The following is a 23,076-nucleotide window of genomic DNA, read 5'->3' on the forward strand; positions in this document are numbered from 1 at the left end:
CAAAGGTGTACTAAAGAACGATAAGGAGATTGCAGAGAAGCTAAATGAATTCTTTGCATCAGTCTTCACAGTGGAAGATATAGGGCAGATCCCTGAACCTGAACTAACATTTGCAGGAAGGGATTCTGAGGAACTGAGACAAATAGTGGTAACGAGAGAGGAAGTTCTAGGCTTAATGGACAATATAAAAACTGACAAATCACCGGGCCCGGATGGCATCCACCCGAGAGTTCTCAAAGAACTGAAATGTGAAATTGCTGATCTGCTAACTAAAATATGTAACTTGTCCCTCGGGTCCTCCTCCGTGCCTGAGGACTGGAAAGTGGCAAATGTAACGCCAATCTTCAAAAAGGGATCCAGAGGGGATCCCGGAAATTACAGGCCAGTTAGCTTAACTTCTGTCCCTGGAAAACTGGTAGAAAGTATGATTAAAGCTAGATTAACTAAGCACATAGAAGAACAAGCCTTGCTGAAGCAGAGCCAGCATGGCTTCTGCAAGGGAAAGTCCTGTCTCAGTAACCTATTAGAATTCTTTGAGAGTGTCAACAAGCATATAGATAGAGGTGATCCAGTGGACATAGTGTACTTAGACTTTCAAAAAGCGTTTGACAAGGTACCTCACCAAAGACTTCTGAGGAAGCTTAGCAGTCATGGAATAAGAGGAGAGATCCTCTTGTGGATAAGGAATTGGTTAAGAAGCAGAAAGCAGAGAGTAGGAATAAATGGACAGTTCTCCCAATGGAGGGCTGTAGAAAGTGGAGTCCCTCAAGGATCGGTATTGGGACCTGTACTTTTCAACTTGTTCATTAATGACCTAGAATTAGGAGTGAGCAGTGAAGTGGCCAAGTTTGCTGACGACACTAAATTGTTCAGAGTTGTTAAAACAAAAAGGGATTGTGAAGAGCTCCAAAAAGACCTCTCCAAACTGAGTGAATGGGCGGAAAAATGGCAAATGCAATTCAATATAAACAAGTGTAAAATTATGCATATTGGAGCAAAAAATCTTCATTTCACATATACGCTCATGGGGTCTGAACTGGCGGTGACCGACCAGGAGAGAGACCTCGGGGTTGTAGTGGACAGCACGATGAAAATGTCGACCCAGTGTGCGGCAGCTGTGAAAAAGGCAAATTCCATGCTAGCGATAATTAGGAAAGGTATTGAAAATAAAACAGCCGATATCATCATGCCGTTGTATAAATCTATGGTGCGGCCGCATTTGGAATACTGTGTACAGTTCTGGTCGCCTCATCTCAGAAAGGATATTATAGAGTTGGAAAAGGTTCAGAAGAGGGCAACCAGAATGATCAAGGGGATGGAGCGACTCCCTTACGAGGAAAGGTTGCAGCATTTGGGCCTTTTTAGTTTAGAGAAAAGGCGGGTCAGAGGAGACATGATAGAAGTGTATAAAATTATGAATGGCATTGAGAAAGTGGATAGAGAAAAGTTCTTCTCCCTCTCTCATAATACTAGAACTCGTGGACATTCAAAGAAGCTGAATGTTGGAAGATTCAGGACAGACAAAAGGAAGTACTTCTTCACTCAGCGCATAGTTAAACTATGGAATTTGCTCCCACAAGATGCAGTAACTGCCACCAACTTGGATGGCTTTAAAAGAAGATTAGACAAATTCATGGAGGACAGGGCTATCAATGGCTACTAGCCATGATGGCTGTGCTGTGCCACCCTAGTCAGAGGCAGCATGCTTCTGAAAACCAGTTGCCGGAAGCCTCAGGAGGGGAGAGTGTTCTTGCACTCGGGTCCTGCTTGCGGGCTTCCCCCAGGCACCTGGTTGGCCACTGTGAGAACAGGATGCTGGACTAGATGGGCCACTGGCCTGATCCAGCAGGCTCTTCTTATGTTCTTATGTTCTTAAGGAGGGATAGCTGGTGGGAGGGGAATTGGGACAGCAAGCGTTTTAGTTGTTCTTTCTTCTATCGTTTCCCATTGCCCACACTTACCAATTCCTATTTATTAAAGGGCTAATTTTTATTTTTAAGACAGTTCTTTTTATATGTACAGTTTGGTGTGTGTGTGTAATATATACATGGTAGAACCTCATTATAATGCAGGAGTCGGGGACAAAGGATGCACTCGCATTATAGGGGTTCTGTCTTACAACGAAAACCTCGGTACTGCATACAGTATTGTACTAGAGGACATCGTCATACAGTATATCCAAATCAGCAGAACAGTGAGGTTCCATTGTGTGTGTGTGTGTGTGTGTAAATAGCCACTCTGCATCATTTGAGCTGATGGAAACAAAATGACTATGTCATGTTCAGATGAAGACCAAATAGAAGCAGAGGGTATGGCAACAGAGACCACACAATAAACTGCACATATTAAGAAACAACCAGAAAAGCATGATGTCACTATGTGCTTTACTTCATTCACTGTTGGGCAATGTGCAATGTATATTGGATCCCCCCCCTTTTTTTTTAATCGGATTATCCACGGATCAGGAAAGTCTTGATTCAATGGCAAAAAAATGCAGATTGGTACATTTGTCAGCAGTCTTGCTAACAATATTTTATTTATTCATTACACTTATATCCCACCTTTCTTTCATCATAGAACCTAAGATGGAATCAGTAAGGTGGTGGCCTCATGTGCCTTCAGACCATAACCTAGGACCATGCAATACAATGTTATGGGGAGGAGACCTTTATGGAAAGATGAGCTCCATATCCTTTCACACACACACGGTTATAGGTGGGACAGAAAAGCAACCCAGATTTATTTGTTTTGTTTTTTAAAAAACCTCAAATAATAAAATATGAACTAAAATAAAAGACAAAGTAGTAGTCTTAGTAGCAAAGGGAGAGGTTGCATCACTCATCACTAACTGCGTTATAAGAAATGCAAGATACACCCTCCACACCCAGCTCTTTCACCATCACATTCCACAAAAGTGCTACTGTGAGGTAAGATGTGTGGGTTGAACACAACAAACAGAAAACAAGTGCAGATTTATGGAGCATAACACTGACTCATGCCGGGAAAGGCCTTTCAACGAAGTGAGGAAAGTGGCTGCTCTGATTGTCATTTCAACACTGGGAGAACAAAGAAGTTTGCATATTTTGATGTGGGCCTTAGATAGTCCAATCAAAAAACAAAACTGAGGCATGTTACAGATACCTGAAACATAAGTTTAACCACAGAATCATAGAATCCTAGAGTTGGAAGGGGCCTTGTAGGCCATCGAGTCCAACCCCCTGCTCACAGCAGGAAATCCACAGCTAGAGCATCTCCCGCAGATAGCTGTCCAGCCTCTGCTTGAAGACATCCAGCGAAGGGGATCCCACCACCTCCCTAGGCAGTCGGTTCCATTGCCGAACTGCCCTTACTGTCAAGAAGTTCCTTCTAATGTCCAATCTGAATCTACGCTCCTGCAACTTAAAACCATTAGACCTAGTCCTACCCTCTGGGGCAGCAGAGAACAAATCTGTACCCTCCTCTATGTGACAGCCCTTCAGGTACTTAAAGAGTGCAATCATGTCACCCCTCAGCCTTCTCTTCACCAGACTGAACATGCCAAGTTCCTTCAACCTTTCCTCATGAGACTTGTTCTCCATACCGGCTATCATCCTCATCGGCCTCTTCTGAACCCGCTCTAACTTGTCTATATCTTTCTTAAAATGAGGCGCCCAGAACTGAACGCAGTATTCCAGATGAGGCCTGACTAATGCAGAATGAATATAGTGGGACTATTACTTCCCTCGACCTGGAAACTATAGCTCTGTTTATGCAGCCCAAAACCGCGTTTGCCTTTTTTGCCGCAGCATCACACTGCTGGGTCATGTTCAACTTGCGATCCACTACAGTACCAAGGTCCTTCTCACACGCACTACTGCTAAGCCGGGTATTTCCCATCCTGTACCCGTGCATTTTGTTTTTGTTAATAGCAAATGTTATTAGCAGTTGGTGGAAGCAATGGATCAAGAGAGGGGAGAGACCATAAATGGATTCTCATTTGTAGCTCAAGAGTCTGAATTAAACCAAAAATCACATTTCATATTTCATAAAGTCAAATGATTTTAGGCATCAAGATCTCCACTGACTTCAGTCAATAGGACTAAACTGGTTTCAGCTTAACAGTAGATCTGTTTTAGATCCCAATTAGTTTGTCTTTATTTTGGATTGCACTCTTCCCGTCTCTCTTCAGCAAACAAGAACCTCCTGCCACTTGATTTTGAACATAAACTGAAAAGGGGCACAAGTATACAGTGAAGACTGGGAACTTGCCCTTTCCTAGACCTTAACTACTTCCCCAACCAATCACCACACCATTTGCTTTTTCACAGCAACCTGAAAGACAGCTGCTAACTTATTGCACAATAGTTTCTAAACTGTGGCTTAAAACCAACCATTATTATTCCCCAAAATTGTCAGAAAGAGAGGGGTTCCTGGAGAAATTAAGAGCCTCACCCTTTGAGAAACAGTGGAAGACACTGCCAGCACAGGCACAGTGTTGTCTGATTTTATTCTAGACAAATTAATCCAGAATATCTACCCCCCTCTGGTTCTTTTTGCATAATAAATAATGCCAGTTAGAACAGTTCAAGGCAATGTCAGCTCAGTTAAAACAATCCAAATTCTGTGTATTAATAAAATATGCACTTTAAGTGTATTTGTTTTGCATGTAATCTACTCCTGTGGGTGCAAGACAAGGAGTTATGCAGAGCACTGAAGCACCAGCTCCTCATTGTTCCTGTGCTGGCTCCTGGGATTTCACCAGTCACTGCCTGCATGTTTTCAAAACATGCCACCCTGGGCTCCTGCTGGGAGGAAGGGCGGGATATAATTCAAATAATAAATAAATAAATAAAAACATATCTCAGTCAAATGTAGAAATCTACTTCAAAAAGAAAAATAGGGAAAGCCGGTGGTAATGAATTCTGCACAAGGCACCACATTTTGCATGTGAAGTGGGATTGCAGAAATACACTCCGTATTAGAGAGGATGGGATGGGTATGGGAGAGAATTTTGATTCAGCTTGCATTCAGTTTGCACTTTCTGAAACAATAGCCATCCTTGAAATTTGTGCTTCTCTGAACTTCGCAATGCAACTCTCCAGCCAAGTAATGTGTACAAAATGGATATGCCAGGGTAAAGTTTGCATAAGAATGCGTATATTGGTGAAAATAACATTAAGAAATACTTTTTTTTAGGGGAAATTGCATTGCAAAAATGTGTGTATTAGGCCAAATTACATGTAAACATGTGCATATTTAGATAAATGCACTCTAAAATGCTGGCCAATTTTCATGAGGACTTTTTATTCAAAACCCGTTCTCAAACTGATGTGGAGATGTGGAAAACTGAACTTAAGACTGGAAAAAATGAGAAACTGGGAGAAACCAAAATTGACAGATTTGCCCATTCCTAGATGGGGAATGATTTTTAAGCAACACTAGGCTTTGAACCAGCTATATGTAGCTACCCCACCACTACCACCATAGGCTCCTCTTGTTCAATACAAAATAATGCACCAGCCCAGGTGAATCCATTACACAGTTTCTCCTGGGGAGAGTTGTCTTACCTTTGCTTACTTCCTTAGTTTCCCTTTCTGATTGGAGGGTACCATCCTGATTCCTCCGATGGGACATGGAGCGCAGGTACTTCCTTAAACTCAGCTTACTGCTTCCCTCCTGAGCTTTTGGCAGCTTGGCTGGGGTAGAGAAAGCCCTTTGGAAGACAGACCTCTTAGCAACAGCTCTGTTGTCTTGGGGGGCCACTGGTGGTGATGGCTGTTCATGGCCAGGCTCAGGATGTTCACTCTCTGGCTGGCTTTGTGCTCGCTTCCATTTCTGCAGCTTGCCTCTACGCCTGCTGCCGCCCCCTGATGCATGATTAGGACTCAATTCTGGTTCCTTCTCCACATACTGTTGAACTATCTGCCACCGGTAGGACCTCAGCAAGGATGGGGTATCTGTTCTGGACCTGTGTTTCTGGGCGGCCTCCATCTGAAAAGCAAAGGAACAAATATGAAGGCCTCCAGAAAACAACAGCAAAAGACCCTCATATCCCATCTAACTTTTCTGGGACACTACCACAGTCAAACTAGAAGTGAGTCCAGATTTCCTACCCTCTGGTTCTTGCTAAATTGCCTAATACCCTTTCTGTCTAGGCAATTTGATCAAAAGCACATAACCTGGAATACCTCTCGTGAGCAGCAAAGAAAAACAAAGAGATACCTGCTTCTCAGGGCTATGGAAAGATGCACTCTCTCCTCCCTGAGACCCAGATGGGATTTTTTTTTGCCAAGGAATTATCCTTTTTAGTGGCAGGAGGGTGTTGAAGTAGGAGCAACACAGCCAAACTCCATCCCTGTCAATTCAAGGAACACTGGTGAGTGTTCTGTTCCTGAAAGATACTGAACTGTGCCAGCTGCATCTCGGTTACTAACATTTCTTTAATAAGGCTCCTGTGTCTTTAACAACAGAACAGAAAATAAGATGGCAAGCTCAACTGCATCCCACACTGTCATTCACATACCCAAGCACTTCCTGTGTTGAAAGAGCTTGCACTGCATAGAGTTGCTAATTGTAACTTGCAAGCCAAGCTTCCTGAAACTTGCAGAACCTGGGAGTTGACAGTGGACTATCATTGGAGCCCATCTGCTTTTTCTGAAATCATCAAGAGATGGTTCACAGTGCTTCTCCGAACCTTGCAGACTGTGGCTTAGCTCCAGAGGACCATGGGCGGGGCACTGTGGGGTTTGCCTCTTGAGCAACCAGCTCTGCTGTGACCCACAGAACCTGTCCTACCACATCCCTTGTGCGTTGGGAAGCCACGCTGCCCAACCTCCTTGCACATTTCCAGCCTCTGAGAAGGGATTGCTGAGTGTTGCTCAGAGGAGAAGGAATTTATGGGTACCAACATCTTGTTTCCTACCCTCCTCCCTGCTGTGAAGATTGCTTTGTTCCAGGTAGCCAATCTCACAGCCCCTTCTGGGTTTATAAGAGGTTTACTACTGCAGAGGAGTCCAACATTACTTAGGCCAAAATATGAGACCCACAGGAACTAGGAGGGCTTGTCTGGCATAAGTCCTTTAAACCATGAAAGGAGAAAGTAACATCTGCTGAGCGAAGTGTTTTAGGGCCTATTTGTGCAGGACTTTGTTTAGTCTCAATTGTGCTTTGCTGGGCTGACTTTGGGCCCCTCCAGTTGTCCTTTTATTGTGCATTTCTGAGTATCTGTGCTCATGATGGTACCGGAGTGATTATTTGCGATTCCACTTTCCATACTGTTTGTGCCTGAAAAAGTTTCAGGGTGGACATGGTGCTTTGTTTTCAATCAGTGCATGTCCCATAGTTTCTTGCTGAAATCCAGTAACCACAAATACCACAAATGTTGTTGTTTTGTGTCCTACTTTGTTGCACTATCATGCAAGAGTACCCCCTCTAGATGGCAATAATGTGGTAACATTGGGAAAGCATTGCAGAACAACTAAAGCAGACTTATATGTTGATGGTCCAGTATAAATCCACCACTAATGCACTATTACATCAATGACATCTTGCAGAATTCAATCACAAAAAAATAATCCGTCTGGAGAGACCCTACATGTTGCATGTCAGATCAGGGAAATTACAGGTGGGTTTTGGGTATAGAGAAGCACAAACCACCATGCAGTGTGGCAGGCTTTTCGTCTTGGAAATGGTTTCTGCATCTCTGGTTGTACATTAAAGCTCTAAACCCAAACCAAAGATATTCCTCCATGGACAGAGAAGCTGGATAAGTCCTCCTCAGCAAAAAGTGGGGGAGTAACCCTCCGGATTACTTTAGGCAGTGCAAATTATCTTCTGTCAAGGCCAGCATAGCAAGGTCACACAGTGGGTCTACACTTCCTCTCAGAAGCACCTGCTGCCCTAGGAACCTGCCAGGTGTCTCCTTGAGAACACCCAGATTGACCTTCACATGGATGTCATTTCTTCCCAGAACTGATGACACAGAGAGCAAAGAAGTGGCTTGTTTATGGCATCTCAGTGCCCGGCACTACTAGAAGGACTGCAGTCCTGGAGTTGCACCTATGGCCACCCTTGACTTGTGCTTTTCCCAGAGGTCCCTGGAAATTCTGGTATCCCTTCCCCCGCCTCCCTTCCTCCTCCGGGGTTCTACTCAATCAGCAGCCAGATCTGCTGCAGCAAAGGAGTGTACAGGTGTTTCTTCCTGTCCCAACTTTCCTTTCTTACTTCCCATCCTCATCCCTCAAGTCTACAACACCCCTCCATAACCAGTCCCCCTTCCAGCATGACACAGAACTATCTGTCCAGTTACCTTGGCTTCCTGCTGTGCTTCTCACCCCATCCTGCTTTCACCACCTCTCTGTCTGACTGATTTCCTCTCCTGCTCATCCTGTGCAAGTCCCCATGTGATCTGCAGGCAGCAAGATAATAATCTCACCTCACCCTGCCTGAGTAACACCACGGCTGCCTCTTACAATGTGGGTGGCTGAAGCCATCCCCTGTCTGTCTGCTCTATTAGGTACACATTTGTTTTTGAAACATGGACTCAGGCTGCTTGGACCAAGCTAAGCCAAGCCTCTCACCTGGTTGATACGCACTGCCAGTGCCATCAGAGAAAAGGGGATACACATTTCATATCAGCCCTTTCTCCTGTGAGGGCATCAAATCTGTATTTATTTAAAGTGTTTTTACCCTGCTCTGTAGGGAATAAAAAAAGGGGGGGAAAGGCTTTCAGAGCGGCTTAGAAAGATCAACAATAAGATGATCCCTGTCCTTGGGCTTACAGTCTAAAAGACATGATGAAAAACAAAAAGGGATTAGGAGGGAGGAGGAAAAAGCAAACCCACACACTAGTTCTTAGTCACCAAGTTCTTAAACATGTTCTTCTGGCAGGGTGTGAGGAAGCAAGCTTCCTGTAGCTGCAATCAGCATGCAGATAGCATCATAACTTGGGGCAGATGTTCAAGGTAACACTCATATTGTACAGTAGCCCTAGAAGGAGCCATTCAGAGTTCTCTGCCCACCCAAAGAGAATTTCATTTCTCAAAGCCTGGTGCTCAAACATGCCTATAAACCACATCCTCTGGTCTGGAAACATTCTTTCTAATATCAAATACATGGGTGATGACTCTCATAACGGTTTGGTAAGACAAAGGCTCTCTTTGATGCACTCTGCTACTGATCATTACTACACATGCCCCTGGCAGCGGGTCTGAGGAACCCTGGTCCAGATTAAGCCCTGCCAAGCAGCAAGCAGTTTTCACCAGTGATAGCAGCCACAAAGAGCAGGGTCTTTCACTTTTAACAGCAGCTATAGAATGCAGACAAAAGACTCATTACCACCACCATACATCAAGACGTACCTTTGATGACAACAGAGACTGTCTAACCCAACACTTGAAGCTTTTCTCCACGCTGCCCTTAAAACATTCATCAAAATGAGTTCAGTTCAATATCAAACACAGATTTTCCCACCATTTGAACACACTGCATGATTTACCTAAATTGTTGTGGTTTCTCAAAATAGCTCTGCTTCTGTTTCCTCTAAAAGCGCTGTAGTGCTGACATTTTAAAAAAAGCTAATTATTTTCAGTATTGCTCCTGGGTCAGAGTTTCACTAGTCTCTTTCTCACTCTTTATCAGTAGCATCAATTTCTAGCCTAGCCATAGAAAGTTTCAGACTGACATTTCTTTTGTCAGTAGGCCAGATTGTCTTACTTTTGACATCATAGATTTTTCTTGTTAAAATTGTAAAAGTGAAATTCAGGAATGTTTTACTCCAGGCAATTAGCATCAACATTGTTATGGAAATATGTATACACAGTGATTCAGCAGTCTGAGCTGCATATGTCCCAGTATGTGTATTTATCTAATAAACAGGCTTTAACCTGCATTTAACTCACTGAGACTTAAGACTCAGTAAAATAACAAAATCTACTTTATTTACAGAAATACATAGTAGATAGGAAAGGCATACCTAGTTCTAACTAACTAACTAAGTTGGAGGCGCAATGCCCAGGCTTGGGAATTGCCCTTATGGCTCAGGAGAGAGAGCAACGACAAAGATGTCTCCTCTCTCTTCGGACAGTCAAAGAAGACAAGGGAAGAAGGAGCACATAATCTTCCCTGAACATATCAGTTTACAATGGAAGGAAGTTAAGGAGAGAACAGCACAGGTAAAGGTAGGCAAGCCTAGTCATCTGAAAGACCCTAACTCTATTTTCCTTCTGGAATACAAACAAAAGAACCCAAACAGGAGTTGCTCTTGCCCCACTTCCCACAACCCCTTCTCAATGAGTGTTTGGTTCAGCCCACAAGGTTCATCTTGTCTCACAGCTTGCAGTATCTGACTTTGCCCAATGCCTTTGTCAGAGGGTCAGCAGCCATGTCTTCTGTTGAACAATACTCCATCTTGAGTAGTGCTCTGCAGTAGGTATCTCTAATGAAATGGTGCTTCACGTCTATGTGCTTGGTTCCTGAACTCACCCCTTGTGACTCCATGAGTCTGATGCATACTTGGTTGTCTTCATGTATCACAACAGGCCCAGGTATAGAGATGCCTAAATCTTTGAACAGTTCAAGTAGCCATGTCAACTGTCTGCTAGCTTCAGAACGCGAAACATACTCTGCTTCTGTGGAAGAGAGCGCTGCAGTCTTTTATTTCTTACTTGCCCAGCTGATCATGGAATCTCTATAGTAGAAGATGTTTCCACTCGTGTATTTTCGATCTGTAGTGTCTTCAGCTCAATCAGCATCTGCATATCCCACTAATTTGGGATCTCAGGTAGCTGCTAACCTCAGTTTCATGGTTTCAGATATCTCGCCACTCTCTTGATTGCTTCCCAGTCCTTCTTGGTTGGTGAACTGGTTTTTCTACACAAGTATCCCACTGCTATCGCCACATCTGGCCTGGTAACAGTGCTGATATACAAAAGTTTCCCAATGGCTTGTCTGTAGCTCTCATGGTCTTCCCATGGTTGTTTGTTGTGGTCCAGTTTCAGGAATCCTACTTCCATTGGAGTAGGTGCTGGATGGGCATCCTTCAGTCCTAGGGCTCATCCAGACGACTACAAAATGTGTGACACGCCCACTATGCGTGTTCATTATTTTTCGGTCGTCCAAATTATGTCTCGCGCTGTTACGCATTTTCGCGGGTTAAATCTGCTCCTTTCAATATCGGCAAAAATGCGATTTGCTCTTTAAAATCGGGAATCATCCGCTGTGCCTTCAGGAGTTAGGATGCAATACTGCGGACTTTACAGCTGATGGGCGGTTCTTGGGCGTTTCCCCTTGCTCCTTCTCCTCATTCCAGCCAATCACGTATCTGCACTTTTGTGCATGTGCGAGAATAAGCCCAGGAAAATTGAACCAATCATCGCAATGGTGGGGTGTTGGGGGGGTCTGCAACTACTGCGCAGATGCATTTTATTTTTTGCCAGCCTGCAAACTGGGCGGCTGCTCTGGGTGAGATCTGCAATGCACAGCAAGCGAGTAAGGGGGAGTGGTCGGTTTCAGCCTGCCTCCAGAAAGCTTTGTCAATTTCATTGTACTTGCTGGGGGTTTTGCTTCAAATCAGAAAAGCATACATTGGTTTAAGTGTAATATCCCAAATACAAACTTAGAAAAGGGCTTCTGGTCGGTTTCAAGCCTGCTCAAAAGCTTTGTCAATTTCATTCTCTATGGGAAGGAAAGGGAGAAGGGGGGGGGTGACACGTTTCTTGCTTTTTTGGAGAAATAAGTGCAATTGCCAGCGTGTGTATCTCCTTAAATATCAATAAAGGCAGAAAAGCATACATTCCTTTAAGCATAATATTGCAAATACAAACAAGGTGAAACCGACCAGCAGCCTTTCCTTCCGAGGTGAGAACTCCTTTACAGCCATATTGTGCTTCGCTGCAAAGGGGGAGAGGAGCATACGTAATTTTTTTGCTGACCAATTGGTTGATAGGGGGTTTTAGAGGCGGAGCTTGGAAAAAGCGAAAAGAATGTAGGGGTCTTACCGTTGCGGGTGCGGGTGCAAAAAAGCGGTTTTTTTTAATTGGGAAAGAGCGAACTAAAAGGAAAAGTGAGGACTATCAGATGACAAACCGAATATGGAAACCATGGATTATCCCGCTCCGTTTGGATAAGCCCCTAGACTCTTGAGAAGGTCTTGGATCTTTTGTCTTTGATTTAGCAAGAAGGATCCATCACCTTCTCTTTCAATTTGTATTCTGAGATAGTGAGTGACATCATTTAGTCACTTCACTTCAACCTCCTTGTTGAGATGATTCACTAGTTGTTGCTTGTCCAGTGGGTCTTGATAAGCCAACAATAGATCATCCACGTGAATTAGTAAGTAAGTCCATCTGTTGTTCCTGAATCTGCTGTACAGGCATGGCTCTTATCTGCCTTGTACAAAACCTTCTTTCAAGAGCATTTTGCTCAGTTTCTCATTCCAGGCTTTGGCAGCCTATTTAAGTCCATAGATGGATTTTTGAAGTTTACACGCTAGGGTTTCTTTTCCTGGAACTTCAAACCCTGGTGACTGTAGCATGTAGATTTCTTTTTCTATTTCTCCATGCAAGAATACAGTTTTTATATCCATGTGCGCCACCTGCATTTCCTTGTTAGCAGCAACACTCAGAAGAGTTCTCATGGTTGTTTGTTTGAAGACAGGAGCAAATGTTTGATAATAGTCTTGTCCATACTTTTGAGAGTATCATTTGGCTACTAGTCTTGCCTTGTATCTCTCAAAGTTTCCTTCAGCATTGGCTTTTTTTTTAATATCCACTTGCAGCCTACAGCTTTTCTTCCTTGAGGAAGCTTGCTCAGTGTCCAAGTTTTATTCTAGTGTAGAGCTTCCAGCTTGTCCTTGGCTGCCTGCCTCTACTTCTCAGCTTCAGGTAAGGCTTCAATCTCTTTTCCTGGTCTCCGGCTCTGGAAGTTCATCTCTCACAAGGTAAGCAAGTCTGTCTGGTGGTACACCTTTGTTAGTGCATTCAGAGTGTCTGGGTGCTGGTGCTTTGGCTATCCCTTCTGGCTCTGATGCCTCTTCTGACTCAGACTCTTCATCTTCATCTGCTGGTGTATTATTGTGATCCTGTGGTGGAAGAATAGCTCAGTTCCTTCTTCCATTTCGCTGCTGTCTGTTTGGCATAGCACCCCTTCTGGTTGGTGTGCACACTCATGTTCATCAAAAGTGGACAGCTCTGTATACTCCAACTTCACCAGTTTTGGGATCTATGACTCGGTATCCCTTCTGCGTTGAAGAATATCCAATGAATACTCCTACCTTGGCAATGTTGTCAAATTTTGACCTCTTTTGTTATGGGATGTGTACAAAGGCCTTGCAGCCGAATACATGAAGGTGAGACACGCTTGGTGTCCGATCATGCCATAGCTCAAAAGGTGTTTTGTTGGTTGCAGCTGCCGGAAGTCAGTTCTGCAGATAGGTGGCAGTAACGGCTGCTTCCCCCCAATACTTCTATGGTAACTGTGCATTCCACAAGGAACGAATCATCTGTTCATGCATTTTGCGAACCCATTTTGTTCTGGAGTATAAACAACAGTAATCTGGTGTTCTATGCCTTCCTCACGTAGAAAGTCTTGCATAGACCCGGACTTCTCATCCATTGTCGGATCTTATGATCTGTGGCTTTCTGCCAAATTTGTTGGCTTATAGAGAAACATCACAAGATTTTTATATTTTTTCTGATACACCTTTTCCACCTTTTCCCATATTTCTTTAGCATTTCTACAGCCCATGCAAACATTTAGTGCCTCATCTGATAAAGCAGAAACAAAAAGAGACCATTTTGACATAGTCCTTCAATTTTTGAAGTATTTGACTTTTTTCTCTCAGTAGGGACATTGTAGTATACCTCCAGTAATCATCTATGAAAGTGAGCATGTATAAATTTCCGCCCTGTGATGGCATTCTTATTTATTTATTTATTTATTTATATACCGCCCCATAGCCAAAGCTCTCTGGGCGGTTTACAGTAACTAAAAACATTAAAAACAAATATACAAATTTAAAACACATCTTTTAAAAACAATTTAAAAAACAATTAAAAAAATTTAAAACCACATGCTAAAATGCCTGGGAGAAGAGCAAAGTCTTGACCTGGCACCGAAAAGATAACAGTGATGGCACCAGGTGCACCTTGTCAGGAACATCATTCCATAATTTGGGGGCCACCACTAAGAAGGCCCTCTCCCTTGTTGCCACCCTCCCAGCTTCCCTCGGAGTAGGAACCCGGAGGAGGGCCTTAGATGTTGAGCGTAGTGTACGGGTGGGTTCGTATTGGGAGAGGCGTTCCATCAGGTATTGTGGTCCCAAGATGTGTAAGGCTTTATAGGTTAAAACCAGCACCTTGAATCGAGCTCAGAAACATACAGGCAGCCAATGCAAGCGGGCCAGAATTGGTTTTATATGTTCGGACCGTCTGGTCCCTGTTACCAATCTGGCTGCTGCATTTTGCACAAGCTGCAGTTTCTGAACCGTCTTCAAAGGCAGCCCCACGTAGAGTGCATTGCAGTAATCTAATTTGGAGGTTACCAGAGCATGGACAACTGAAGCCAAGTTATCCCTGTCCAGATAGGGGCGCAGCTGGGCCACCAACTGAAGTTGGTAGAAGGCACTCCGTGCCACTGAGGCTACCTGAGCCTCAAGTGACAGAGATGGTTCTAGGAGAACCCCGAAGCTACAAACCTACTCCTTCAGGGTGAGTGCAACCCCATCCAGGACAGGTTGGACATACACCATCCGATCAGAAGAACCACCCACTAGCAGCATCTCAGTCTTGTCTGGATTGAGCCTCAGTTTATTAGCCCTCATCCAGTCCATTGTCACAGCCAGGCACCAGTTCAGCACATTGACAGCCTCACCTGAAGAAGATGAAAAGGAGAAATAGAGCTGCGTGTCATCAGCATACTGATCGCAACGCACTCCAAAGCTCCGGATGATCGAACCCAACTGTTTCATGTAGATGTTGAACAGCATGAGGGACAGAACTGACCCCTGTGGAACCCCATACTGGAGAGTCTAGGGTGCCGAGCAATGTTCCCCAAGCACCACCTTCTGGAGCTGACCTGCCAAGTAGGAGCGGAACCATCACAATGCAGCACCTCCCACTCCCAACTCAGCCAGTCTTCCCAGAAGGATACCATGGTTGATGGTATCGAAAGCCGCTGAGAGATCAAAAAGAATCAACAGAGTCACACTCCCTTTGTCTCTCTCCCGACAAAGGTCATCATACAGGGCGACCAAGGCTGTTTCTGTGCCAAACCAGTCCTGAAACCCGACTGAAATGGATCCAGATAATCGGTCTCATCCAAGAGTGTCTGGAGCTGGCCCGCAACCACTCGTTCCAGGACCTTGCCCAGGAATGGAACATTTGCTTACTGGCCTATAGTTATTAAGATTTTCTGGGTCCAGGGAGGGCCTCTTCAGGAGTGGTCTCACTACTGCCTCTTTTAGGCAGCCAGGGACCACCCCCTCTCGCAGAGAGGCATTAATCACTTCTGTCAGCTCTACACTGCGTCAGCAGTGCCGGTGGGGGGCTGGAAATTCCTGGGTGGTTGTCAGGGAAGCAAAGTCCTTAGCCAGCAGTCTGGTCATAAATCTGCCAGGTCTAGGAGGAGGGGAGTTGATAAGGGCCAGGCTTGTCCAAAGCATACTTGCCGAGTCAGGAGTCCAGAAGTGAGGTCAGTAGAGGTCCAGGATCAAGTGCCAAGGGGTCAGTCCAAAAGAGGGTGCCAGGAAACTAGGAACACACAAGCCACACCTGACGTTGCAGTCAGCAACAAGCTGCAGCCAAGGTGTGCCTTATAAAGAGCAAGGTTGACAGCAGGTGTGAGTCCTCAGCGTTTGGGCCTTAAGGAGACAGGCCTGCCTCTCTTCTGCCTGACCTTCTGCTGTCTACGTTCTGCAGGTGAGGGGGGAGTATCCTGTTCACTGTCTGTGTCTGGCTGCAGGGCCTCTGCTGTCCCTGGGGTGCTCTGCAGCTGAGGGGCAGAAGGAGCTGGATTCTCAGGAGGCTCCTCCGTGTCTCCTGCTGCTCCTGGGTCTGCTGCTGTTACTCCCGAGTCATCCTCATCTGAGGAGTCCTCTGACGGGGCCATGACAACTTCCCTGGCCCAGCTGGCTGTTCCATCCCTGCTAGCTTTTATTAGCCAAAAAGGGCAAGGATCCAGCACAGGTTGCATGAACCTGTCCAAGCACCTTGTCAATGTCCTCAAGCTGTACCAACTGAAACTCATCCAAGAAATCGGGACAAGGCTGTGCTCTGGATACCTCGCTTGATTCACCTCCCATTCTAATGGGTCCACTAAGGTCTGTGTGAATTAATTATGAGGTTTTGTAGTTTTCCTTTCACTTTTCTTTGGAAATTTTGGTTTCACACTTTTTGTCTTTATACAACATTCACATTTTTCTGTACATTTACACTGTCCAATTTTAATGCCTCTAGCCAAATTTTCCTTCTCTAGAGCATTGATTCCGGCTAAGCTGGCAAGTCCCATTCTTCTATGCCAAACATGTAAACATCCAGAATCACAGGTTTCTTTAACCATTTTAAGAGTTTCATCAGTTATCCATTGAGGTCTTCCTCTCTTTTTAGCTAGAGGTATTGTATTTTTACATTCTTCCCTGATAATGTCTCTGACTTCAATCCATAGTTCTTCTTGTTCTCTATCAACTGAGTTTAAAGCCTCAAACCTGTTCCTTGTTTGATCTTTATATTCTTCTGGGATGTTATTTAAATTGTATCTTGGCGTTATGATTGTTTTGTTGTTCTTCTTTAGCATTACTCTGATTTTTGATATTACCAGTTCATGATCTACACCACAGTCGGCTCCTGGTCTTGTTTTTGCAGAAAGTATGGAACTTCTCCATCTTCTGCTATGAATTATATAATCAATTTGATTCCTATATTGACCATTTGGTGATGTCCACGTTTACAGCTGTCGAAAAATGTGTTTGCTAGAAACAGATTATTGGCTTCATAGAATTTAATAAGTCTCTCCTGCTTCATTTCTATCTCCTAAGTCCCATTTCCCCACAATTTCTAGTTCTTCTTTGTTCCCTACTTTTGCATTCCAGTCCCCTATGATTATCAGCACATCTTGTTTTGGTGTGTGATCAATTTCTTCCTGTACTTCTGTATAAAATATCTCCAATTCCTCTTCTTATGTGTTTGGCGTTGGAGCATAGACTTGGATAATGGTTATGCTAAAGGTTTCCCATTGAGTCTCATTGATATCACTCACTCAAACCTAACATTATAGCTCCTAATTGCTTTTGCTACATCACTGCTCACTGTTAAAGCAACCCTCTTTCTTCTTGATTTCTCATTTCCTGCATAAAATATTTTGTAGTTGCCTGAATGAAAATGTTCTATTCCCATTTTAATTCACTCACGCCAAGTATTGTAATGTTGATACGTTCCATTTCTTGAGTGACCATTTCTAACTTTCCCTGGTTCATGCTTCTCACATTCCATGTTCCTATTGTGTACATCGTACAACTCCAGACTCTCCTTTCGCATCTGTGCACATCAGCTTCTGGGCTTCCTTTTGGCTTTGACCCAGTTGAGTCATTAGTCACAGCACTACTTGCACATTGTTCTTCCCCAGTAGGTCACAGAGAGCCATCTGACCTGTGGGTCTCATATTCCAGCACTATCTCGTGTTGCATATTGGATAGTCTATTCATAAGGTTTTCATGGTAAAAGGTATTCAAGGTGGTTTACCATTGCCTTCCTCAGTCTGGATGCATCTTAGTCTGGTGTCTCAGCTTTGGTCATTCCACCTTGGGCGACCCTGCTAAGAGTGTAGCCTTTTGGTCTAGACCAGTGGTTCACAACCTTTATGAGTATGAGACCCCATTTGTAACCTCAAAAAATTTCATGACCCCCCCCACTAATTGTAATTTTAGTGTCTGTTAATTGAAAAAAATGGTATGTGGCAAAATCACATCTCTAAATATCCTTTTGCATAAAAAGCTCCTTGCAGACAGGGAGGTGTTGCTTTTTTTTCTTAATGCAAAGATCCAGTCAAATTAGGATCTCCTCTCCAACAATCTGAAGATGTACAGTCCTGTCTCCCAACACCATTGGGTTACAGTGTTGGACCAGAGCTTGGAAGATTACTTTTAAAAAGTAATAAATTACAGTTACAATTACATGGGCCAAAAAAGTAGTAATTACCATTACAATTACAATTGATCTGACAGTAACTGATTACTTTACTTTTTTCAAAAGTAATAACTACAATTACATTTCAGTTTCTTTTTTAAATAAATGCCTACAAGGTGCTGGCCTTGGCTGCTGTACATCTAAGTAACCTAAAACAGCATTACAAATAAACACACACATACAGAGGTAGTAGAATAATTCTTTTTATCCATAAAATAGCAATGGTGGTCTCTCTGCTGGTAAGGGAGGTGGGAAGGGAGGCAGAGGTCACTACTCAGATGTTTGTACGTCAAACCAAGTGCAACTCCCCCCCCCAGCAAGCATAATCTCTCTCACTTAACCACCTCCCATACCCTACCCTGCCCTGCCACCAGCTCAGGGACACTCACCCAAGCAAGCATTTCCCTCTGAGATGCAAAAAAGTTAAAATACTGCAAATGCAGCACAGTAGCCAGAGAGGGTGGTGGAGGCCACTTTGTATGCCAAGTGCAAACACAGTATTGACACACACACACATACGTTGTCATCTTTCACCTCCACAGTTCTTTATCTCCATGCTGCTGCTGCCTCCTTCTCCTCCTTTATCTATGTTCTTGTCCTCCGGCTCCTTTTTCCCTCCACTCCATTCTTTACCATTACCATCCATTTTAAAAAAAATTGTTTTCTCCACTCCACCCCTGTCTCACTCTCCACCTCCTCCCTCGTTGCCTCCTACCCACCCACAGAGCATGAGGGAAGAGAGGCGCTGCACAGAAGCCAAGTTTGAGGCACATGATTTTCATCCACAAATCAGAGGAGCAAAAGACTTCCCCTGCTCCCCCTCCAAGTAATGCCCAAAAGTAATGCTGGAAACGTTACAATTACTCCACAAAAGTAATAAAATTACTCCTAGTTCTATTACAATCAAAATGTAAAGGAATTACCCACTCGTTCCTCAAAAAAGTAATGAATTACAACTAATTACTTCTGTGTTGGACTAAGATCCAGGTTCAAATCCCCACCCAGCCATGAAGCCCATGGGTGACCTTGGGCCAAACACAACCTGACCTATCACACAGGGGTGGTGTAAGGATAAAATCGAAGGGGGGAACCATGCGCACCACCTTGAGCAACTTGGAGGAAAGGTGGGATATAAATGCAATAATAATTAAATAAATACATTTCAGCTGCAGTATGTGGACCTCAGCCAACCTGCTGAGCTTTTCAGAATCATCATCATCATCATCAAAAAGCAGCAATGTGGTATCGGTGGGGATGGCAGATTCTGAAGACAAAAGAGTAGATAGGTTGAGGAGGGGGTTTAGTGCTTTTAGGCCTTGGGATGATCATCAGAACTGATAACTTGGTTAGCGACACAGTTGGGGAATGAGAGTGGAGCAGAAGACAGATCAGCGCATGCACACATCATGCCTGCCCCTCCTGCAAGCATCTGCAGGTGTACATGCATTTGGGCACATGGGAGGGGTGAAACCCTCAACTGCTGCAGCATCTTGGAGAGAGAGGTTTGGGGGCGGAATGTAGGTGGAAAGGGGGACACTGGCAGACCACGACAAAGATGTCTCCTGTCTCCTTGGACAGTCAAAGAAGAAAATGAAGGAGGGGTAGATAAGCTTCCCTGAGCATATCAGTTTACAATGGAAGGAAGTTAGGTAGAAAACAGCACAGGTAAAGATAGGCAAGCCTAGCCAGATGGAGGACCCTCACTCTATCTCCCTTCTGGAATACAAACAAAAGAACCCAAGCAGGAGTTGCTCTTGCCCCACTTCCAACAGGCATATCCCCCCTGCCCACAGCAAAAAAAGTAGAAGCAAAAACAGGTTGATACCTTTTCAAACTCAGGCTTTGAGGAAATTCTAATATTTTTAGTACTTCAAAATTACAGAATTGTGCATCAAATGCAAATGTAGTCTAGAATTACTATCCCAGTATTGCAGGTGAGAATCCTAAGGCTGAGGGAGCATGAAAACCTTACAATGTAGTCCAGTGTTAACATCCCCATATTACAGATGGGGAGGGTAATACGCTGAGAGATAGCAGCTTATAGTCACCCTACAGTGCAATCCTATATTGTAGAAAAGGGAGAAGGGTTTACAACTGCCCTGTGCTCTCCATTTTATATAAGAACTAAGGCTGATAGTGGCTTCTAATAATTCCCTAATAAAGGCTTTAAGAGTTGTCACCAACTCTGTTCACTCTTTCAAGTTAACTCATTTGTGTCTGTGTCTCCTTTCAGTGGTAGGGAAATTATATGCCAGTTACCTAAAAGGAAAACTGCTGACCTGGATGGAGGAGGAAGACATTTTGGGATATGAGCAGGCAGGATTTAGGAGAGGCAGATCCGTGCTGGACCACTGCCAACTCCTACATCAACTGGCAGAAAGTATAGAAATCAAATGGGGAAAGCCTTATTTGTTGCCTTCGTGGATTTAAAATCCGCTTTTGATTCAATCTCAAGGGACACACTCTGGGCCAAGTTGGAAAAAACAACAATAGACAAAAGGCTGTTGCTACTAATTTACCACCTCCACCAGCACACCTCCATACGTGTACGTTGTGGTAGCAATGGCGATCTAACCAATTTAATACCCACAACGAAAGGAGTTAGGCAAGGTTGTGCGTTGGCCCCCTTGCTTTTCAACCTCTTCCTAAACGACTTGAGATCAAGATGTCTATCACCAAAGTTTCATTCCCCCAAAATAGGTGAGCACAGATGCCCAATCTTAATTTATGCAGACGATGCTGCTCTGCTAGCATTTTCAAAAATTGGCCTAAAACGACTCTTAAGAGTTTTCATGGAATACTGCACTGAAAATCATTTAACAATCAATTTCACGAAGACCAAAATCCTAGGCTTTACCAATCGCCCCATAGAGGCAGAGTGGACTATCAATGGGCAAAAAATTGCCCAAGTTTCAAGCTATAAATACCTCGGAATTATTTTCCACTCCTCCCTCTCCTGGACCACACACATTCGAGCGGCAGTTCTTTCTGCTCGTGCGTCTGCGAAAAGCATCCTACGGTATTTTCACACTAAAGGGGGGCAATATATTCCAGCTGCCATACAGGTTTTCAGAGCAAAGGTAATTCCCCAACTTCTTTTTGGTGCCCAGCTCTGGATCTCTGAATATAACGCTACAGTCGAGTCAGTACTCTCCCTTTTTCTACGGAAACTTTTTGGTGTCCCAAGATGCGTCCCAAACGCGGCCCTTAGACTCGAAGCTGGCCTTATCTCGTTAGAATGCCAAGCATGGTCCAGTGCATTTAATCATTGGGTCAAACTTTCTTATGAGCCACCAATTGGATACTTAACAAGCCTCTGGGAAGATACTTATCTTTCCAAATGGACCAAAACTTTGCACGCTAAACTCCCCAAATTAGGCCTCTCATTAGAATATTTAACTACAGTAGAGCCAATAGTGGCCAAACACACAGTTCTAAATAGACTAAAAGACTTAGACCGACAAACCTCAATAGCAGCAGCATCGAAGACATGTTCTCCTCTCCACTCCAATCTGGACTTTAATATTGGATCTCACGCATTATATCTTGACTTTCTAACAATACCTAAACTCCGACATTCTTTTACTAAGGCAAGATTCAACTGCCTAGACTCTGCCCTGCTGGAAGGGAGATATCGGGGTATCCCTTATGCCCAGCGTTTATGTCCATGTACAGCGGATGAGCCAGAAACCCTTCTTCATGTACTATTTGCATGTCCAATATATTCTTTAGAACGCTGTAGATATCTACTTCCATTTACCAAAAAATTTAAGAGCAAGACTCCAGAAGAGTTATTGAAACACTTCCTATACGGCTCAGATAAGGTTCTTACCATTTCAGTTGCCAAATTTGTATACGCAGCCCAAACTAAACTTTCTAATTCCCGCTCCTGAAAGCTTCAGTTTGGTGGTACAGCAACCAAATTTAATAGCTGACCTCTACCTTGAATTTTACCCTATAACCTACTCATATTACTCTTTGTATCCTACTCCTCTGTACTGATCTTTTAGACATGTGTTATAATTATATCCTATGCTATTTCTATGTATTTTTATACTGGTCAATGACCGCAATAAACTTATTCTGATTCTGATTCTGTCTGAATCACCTGAAATCATCACAGTCATGTTGAAATCAGACAGTACAACAAAAGAGATACCATACATAACACACACGGTTGCTGTAAATGTAAATTGCCAAGGGGGCAGTAAGCTATGGTTGCTCTGGTATACCATCCACCCTGCAGCCAGCAGCTTCTCTGACCAAGCTGGCTGAGGCTGTCTCAGGTAAGGTACTGGAGGAACTCAAAATGATAGTTCTGGGTGATTTCACGTTCCATGCTGAGACTGCCTCTAGTGTTCCAGCTCAGAACTTCACACCCTCCAGAACAACCATGGGACTGTCTCAAGTTGTCATTGGTCCAACACACAGGGCAGGACATACCTTTGATTTTGCCTTTGCTCCAAATGGAGACAGGGGTGGTCTTAAGAGGGGGTGGTAATAGATATCATTCCATTATCATGGCCCAGCCACCTCTTAGTTTAAACTTACAGCTCTGATCCTCTCCTCCAGGGTAGTGGACCAGTTTAGATGGTTCACCCTTGGAAACTAATGGAATCCAGTGGATTCCTGAATGCCCTGCAGGTTTTTCCAGCACCTAAAACAGGTCACCCTGTTGAAACCCTTGTCTCGCTGTGGAATAGTAAGACACATTGGGCTTTTGACAATGTTGCCCCCAAGTACCCCTCTGACACTATAGAACCTGCTTTGCATCTTGGTATACCAGGGAACTAAAGGTGATGAAATAGGCTGGACTTGGAGCACAAGTGGTGAAATATGTGCTGCAAAATTGACGGAGCACAAATGAAACAACATAACTGTGCCAGCTACATTGTGGTAAGGGCAGCAAAGAAAGCCTACT

At 44.0% G+C, this 23,076-nt stretch overlaps 1 protein-coding gene across 6 annotated transcripts in view; it reads right to left on the bottom strand.

Annotated features, from left to right (window-relative positions):
* RASAL3 (RAS protein activator like 3) overlaps window positions 1-23,076 on the bottom strand; it is a 68,390-nt gene that overhangs the window by 38,289 nt on the left and 7,025 nt on the right. For 2 of the 6 annotated variants that reach the window (XM_061582643.1, XM_061582611.1), the window contains exons 1-2: window positions 8,288-8,380; window positions 5,547-5,970 (exon numbers count right to left, since the gene is read on the bottom strand). In XM_061582643.1, the coding sequence (XP_061438627.1) occupies window positions 5,547-5,970 (424 nt within the window). In that variant the 5' untranslated portion in view covers window positions 8,288-8,380. Of the gene's footprint in view, window positions 1-5,546; window positions 5,971-6,201; window positions 6,414-6,502; window positions 6,637-8,287; window positions 8,381-9,338; window positions 9,362-23,076 lie in introns of those variants that run through there. The other 4 variants (XM_061582636.1, XM_061582623.1, XM_061582619.1 and 1 more) reach the window with 4 other exon arrangements.

The sequence above is a fragment of the Rhineura floridana genome, chromosome 1 (assembly GCF_030035675.1).
Source record: "Rhineura floridana isolate rRhiFlo1 chromosome 1, rRhiFlo1.hap2, whole genome shotgun sequence".
Classification (NCBI taxonomy): Eukaryota; Metazoa; Chordata; class Lepidosauria; order Squamata; family Rhineuridae; genus Rhineura; species Rhineura floridana.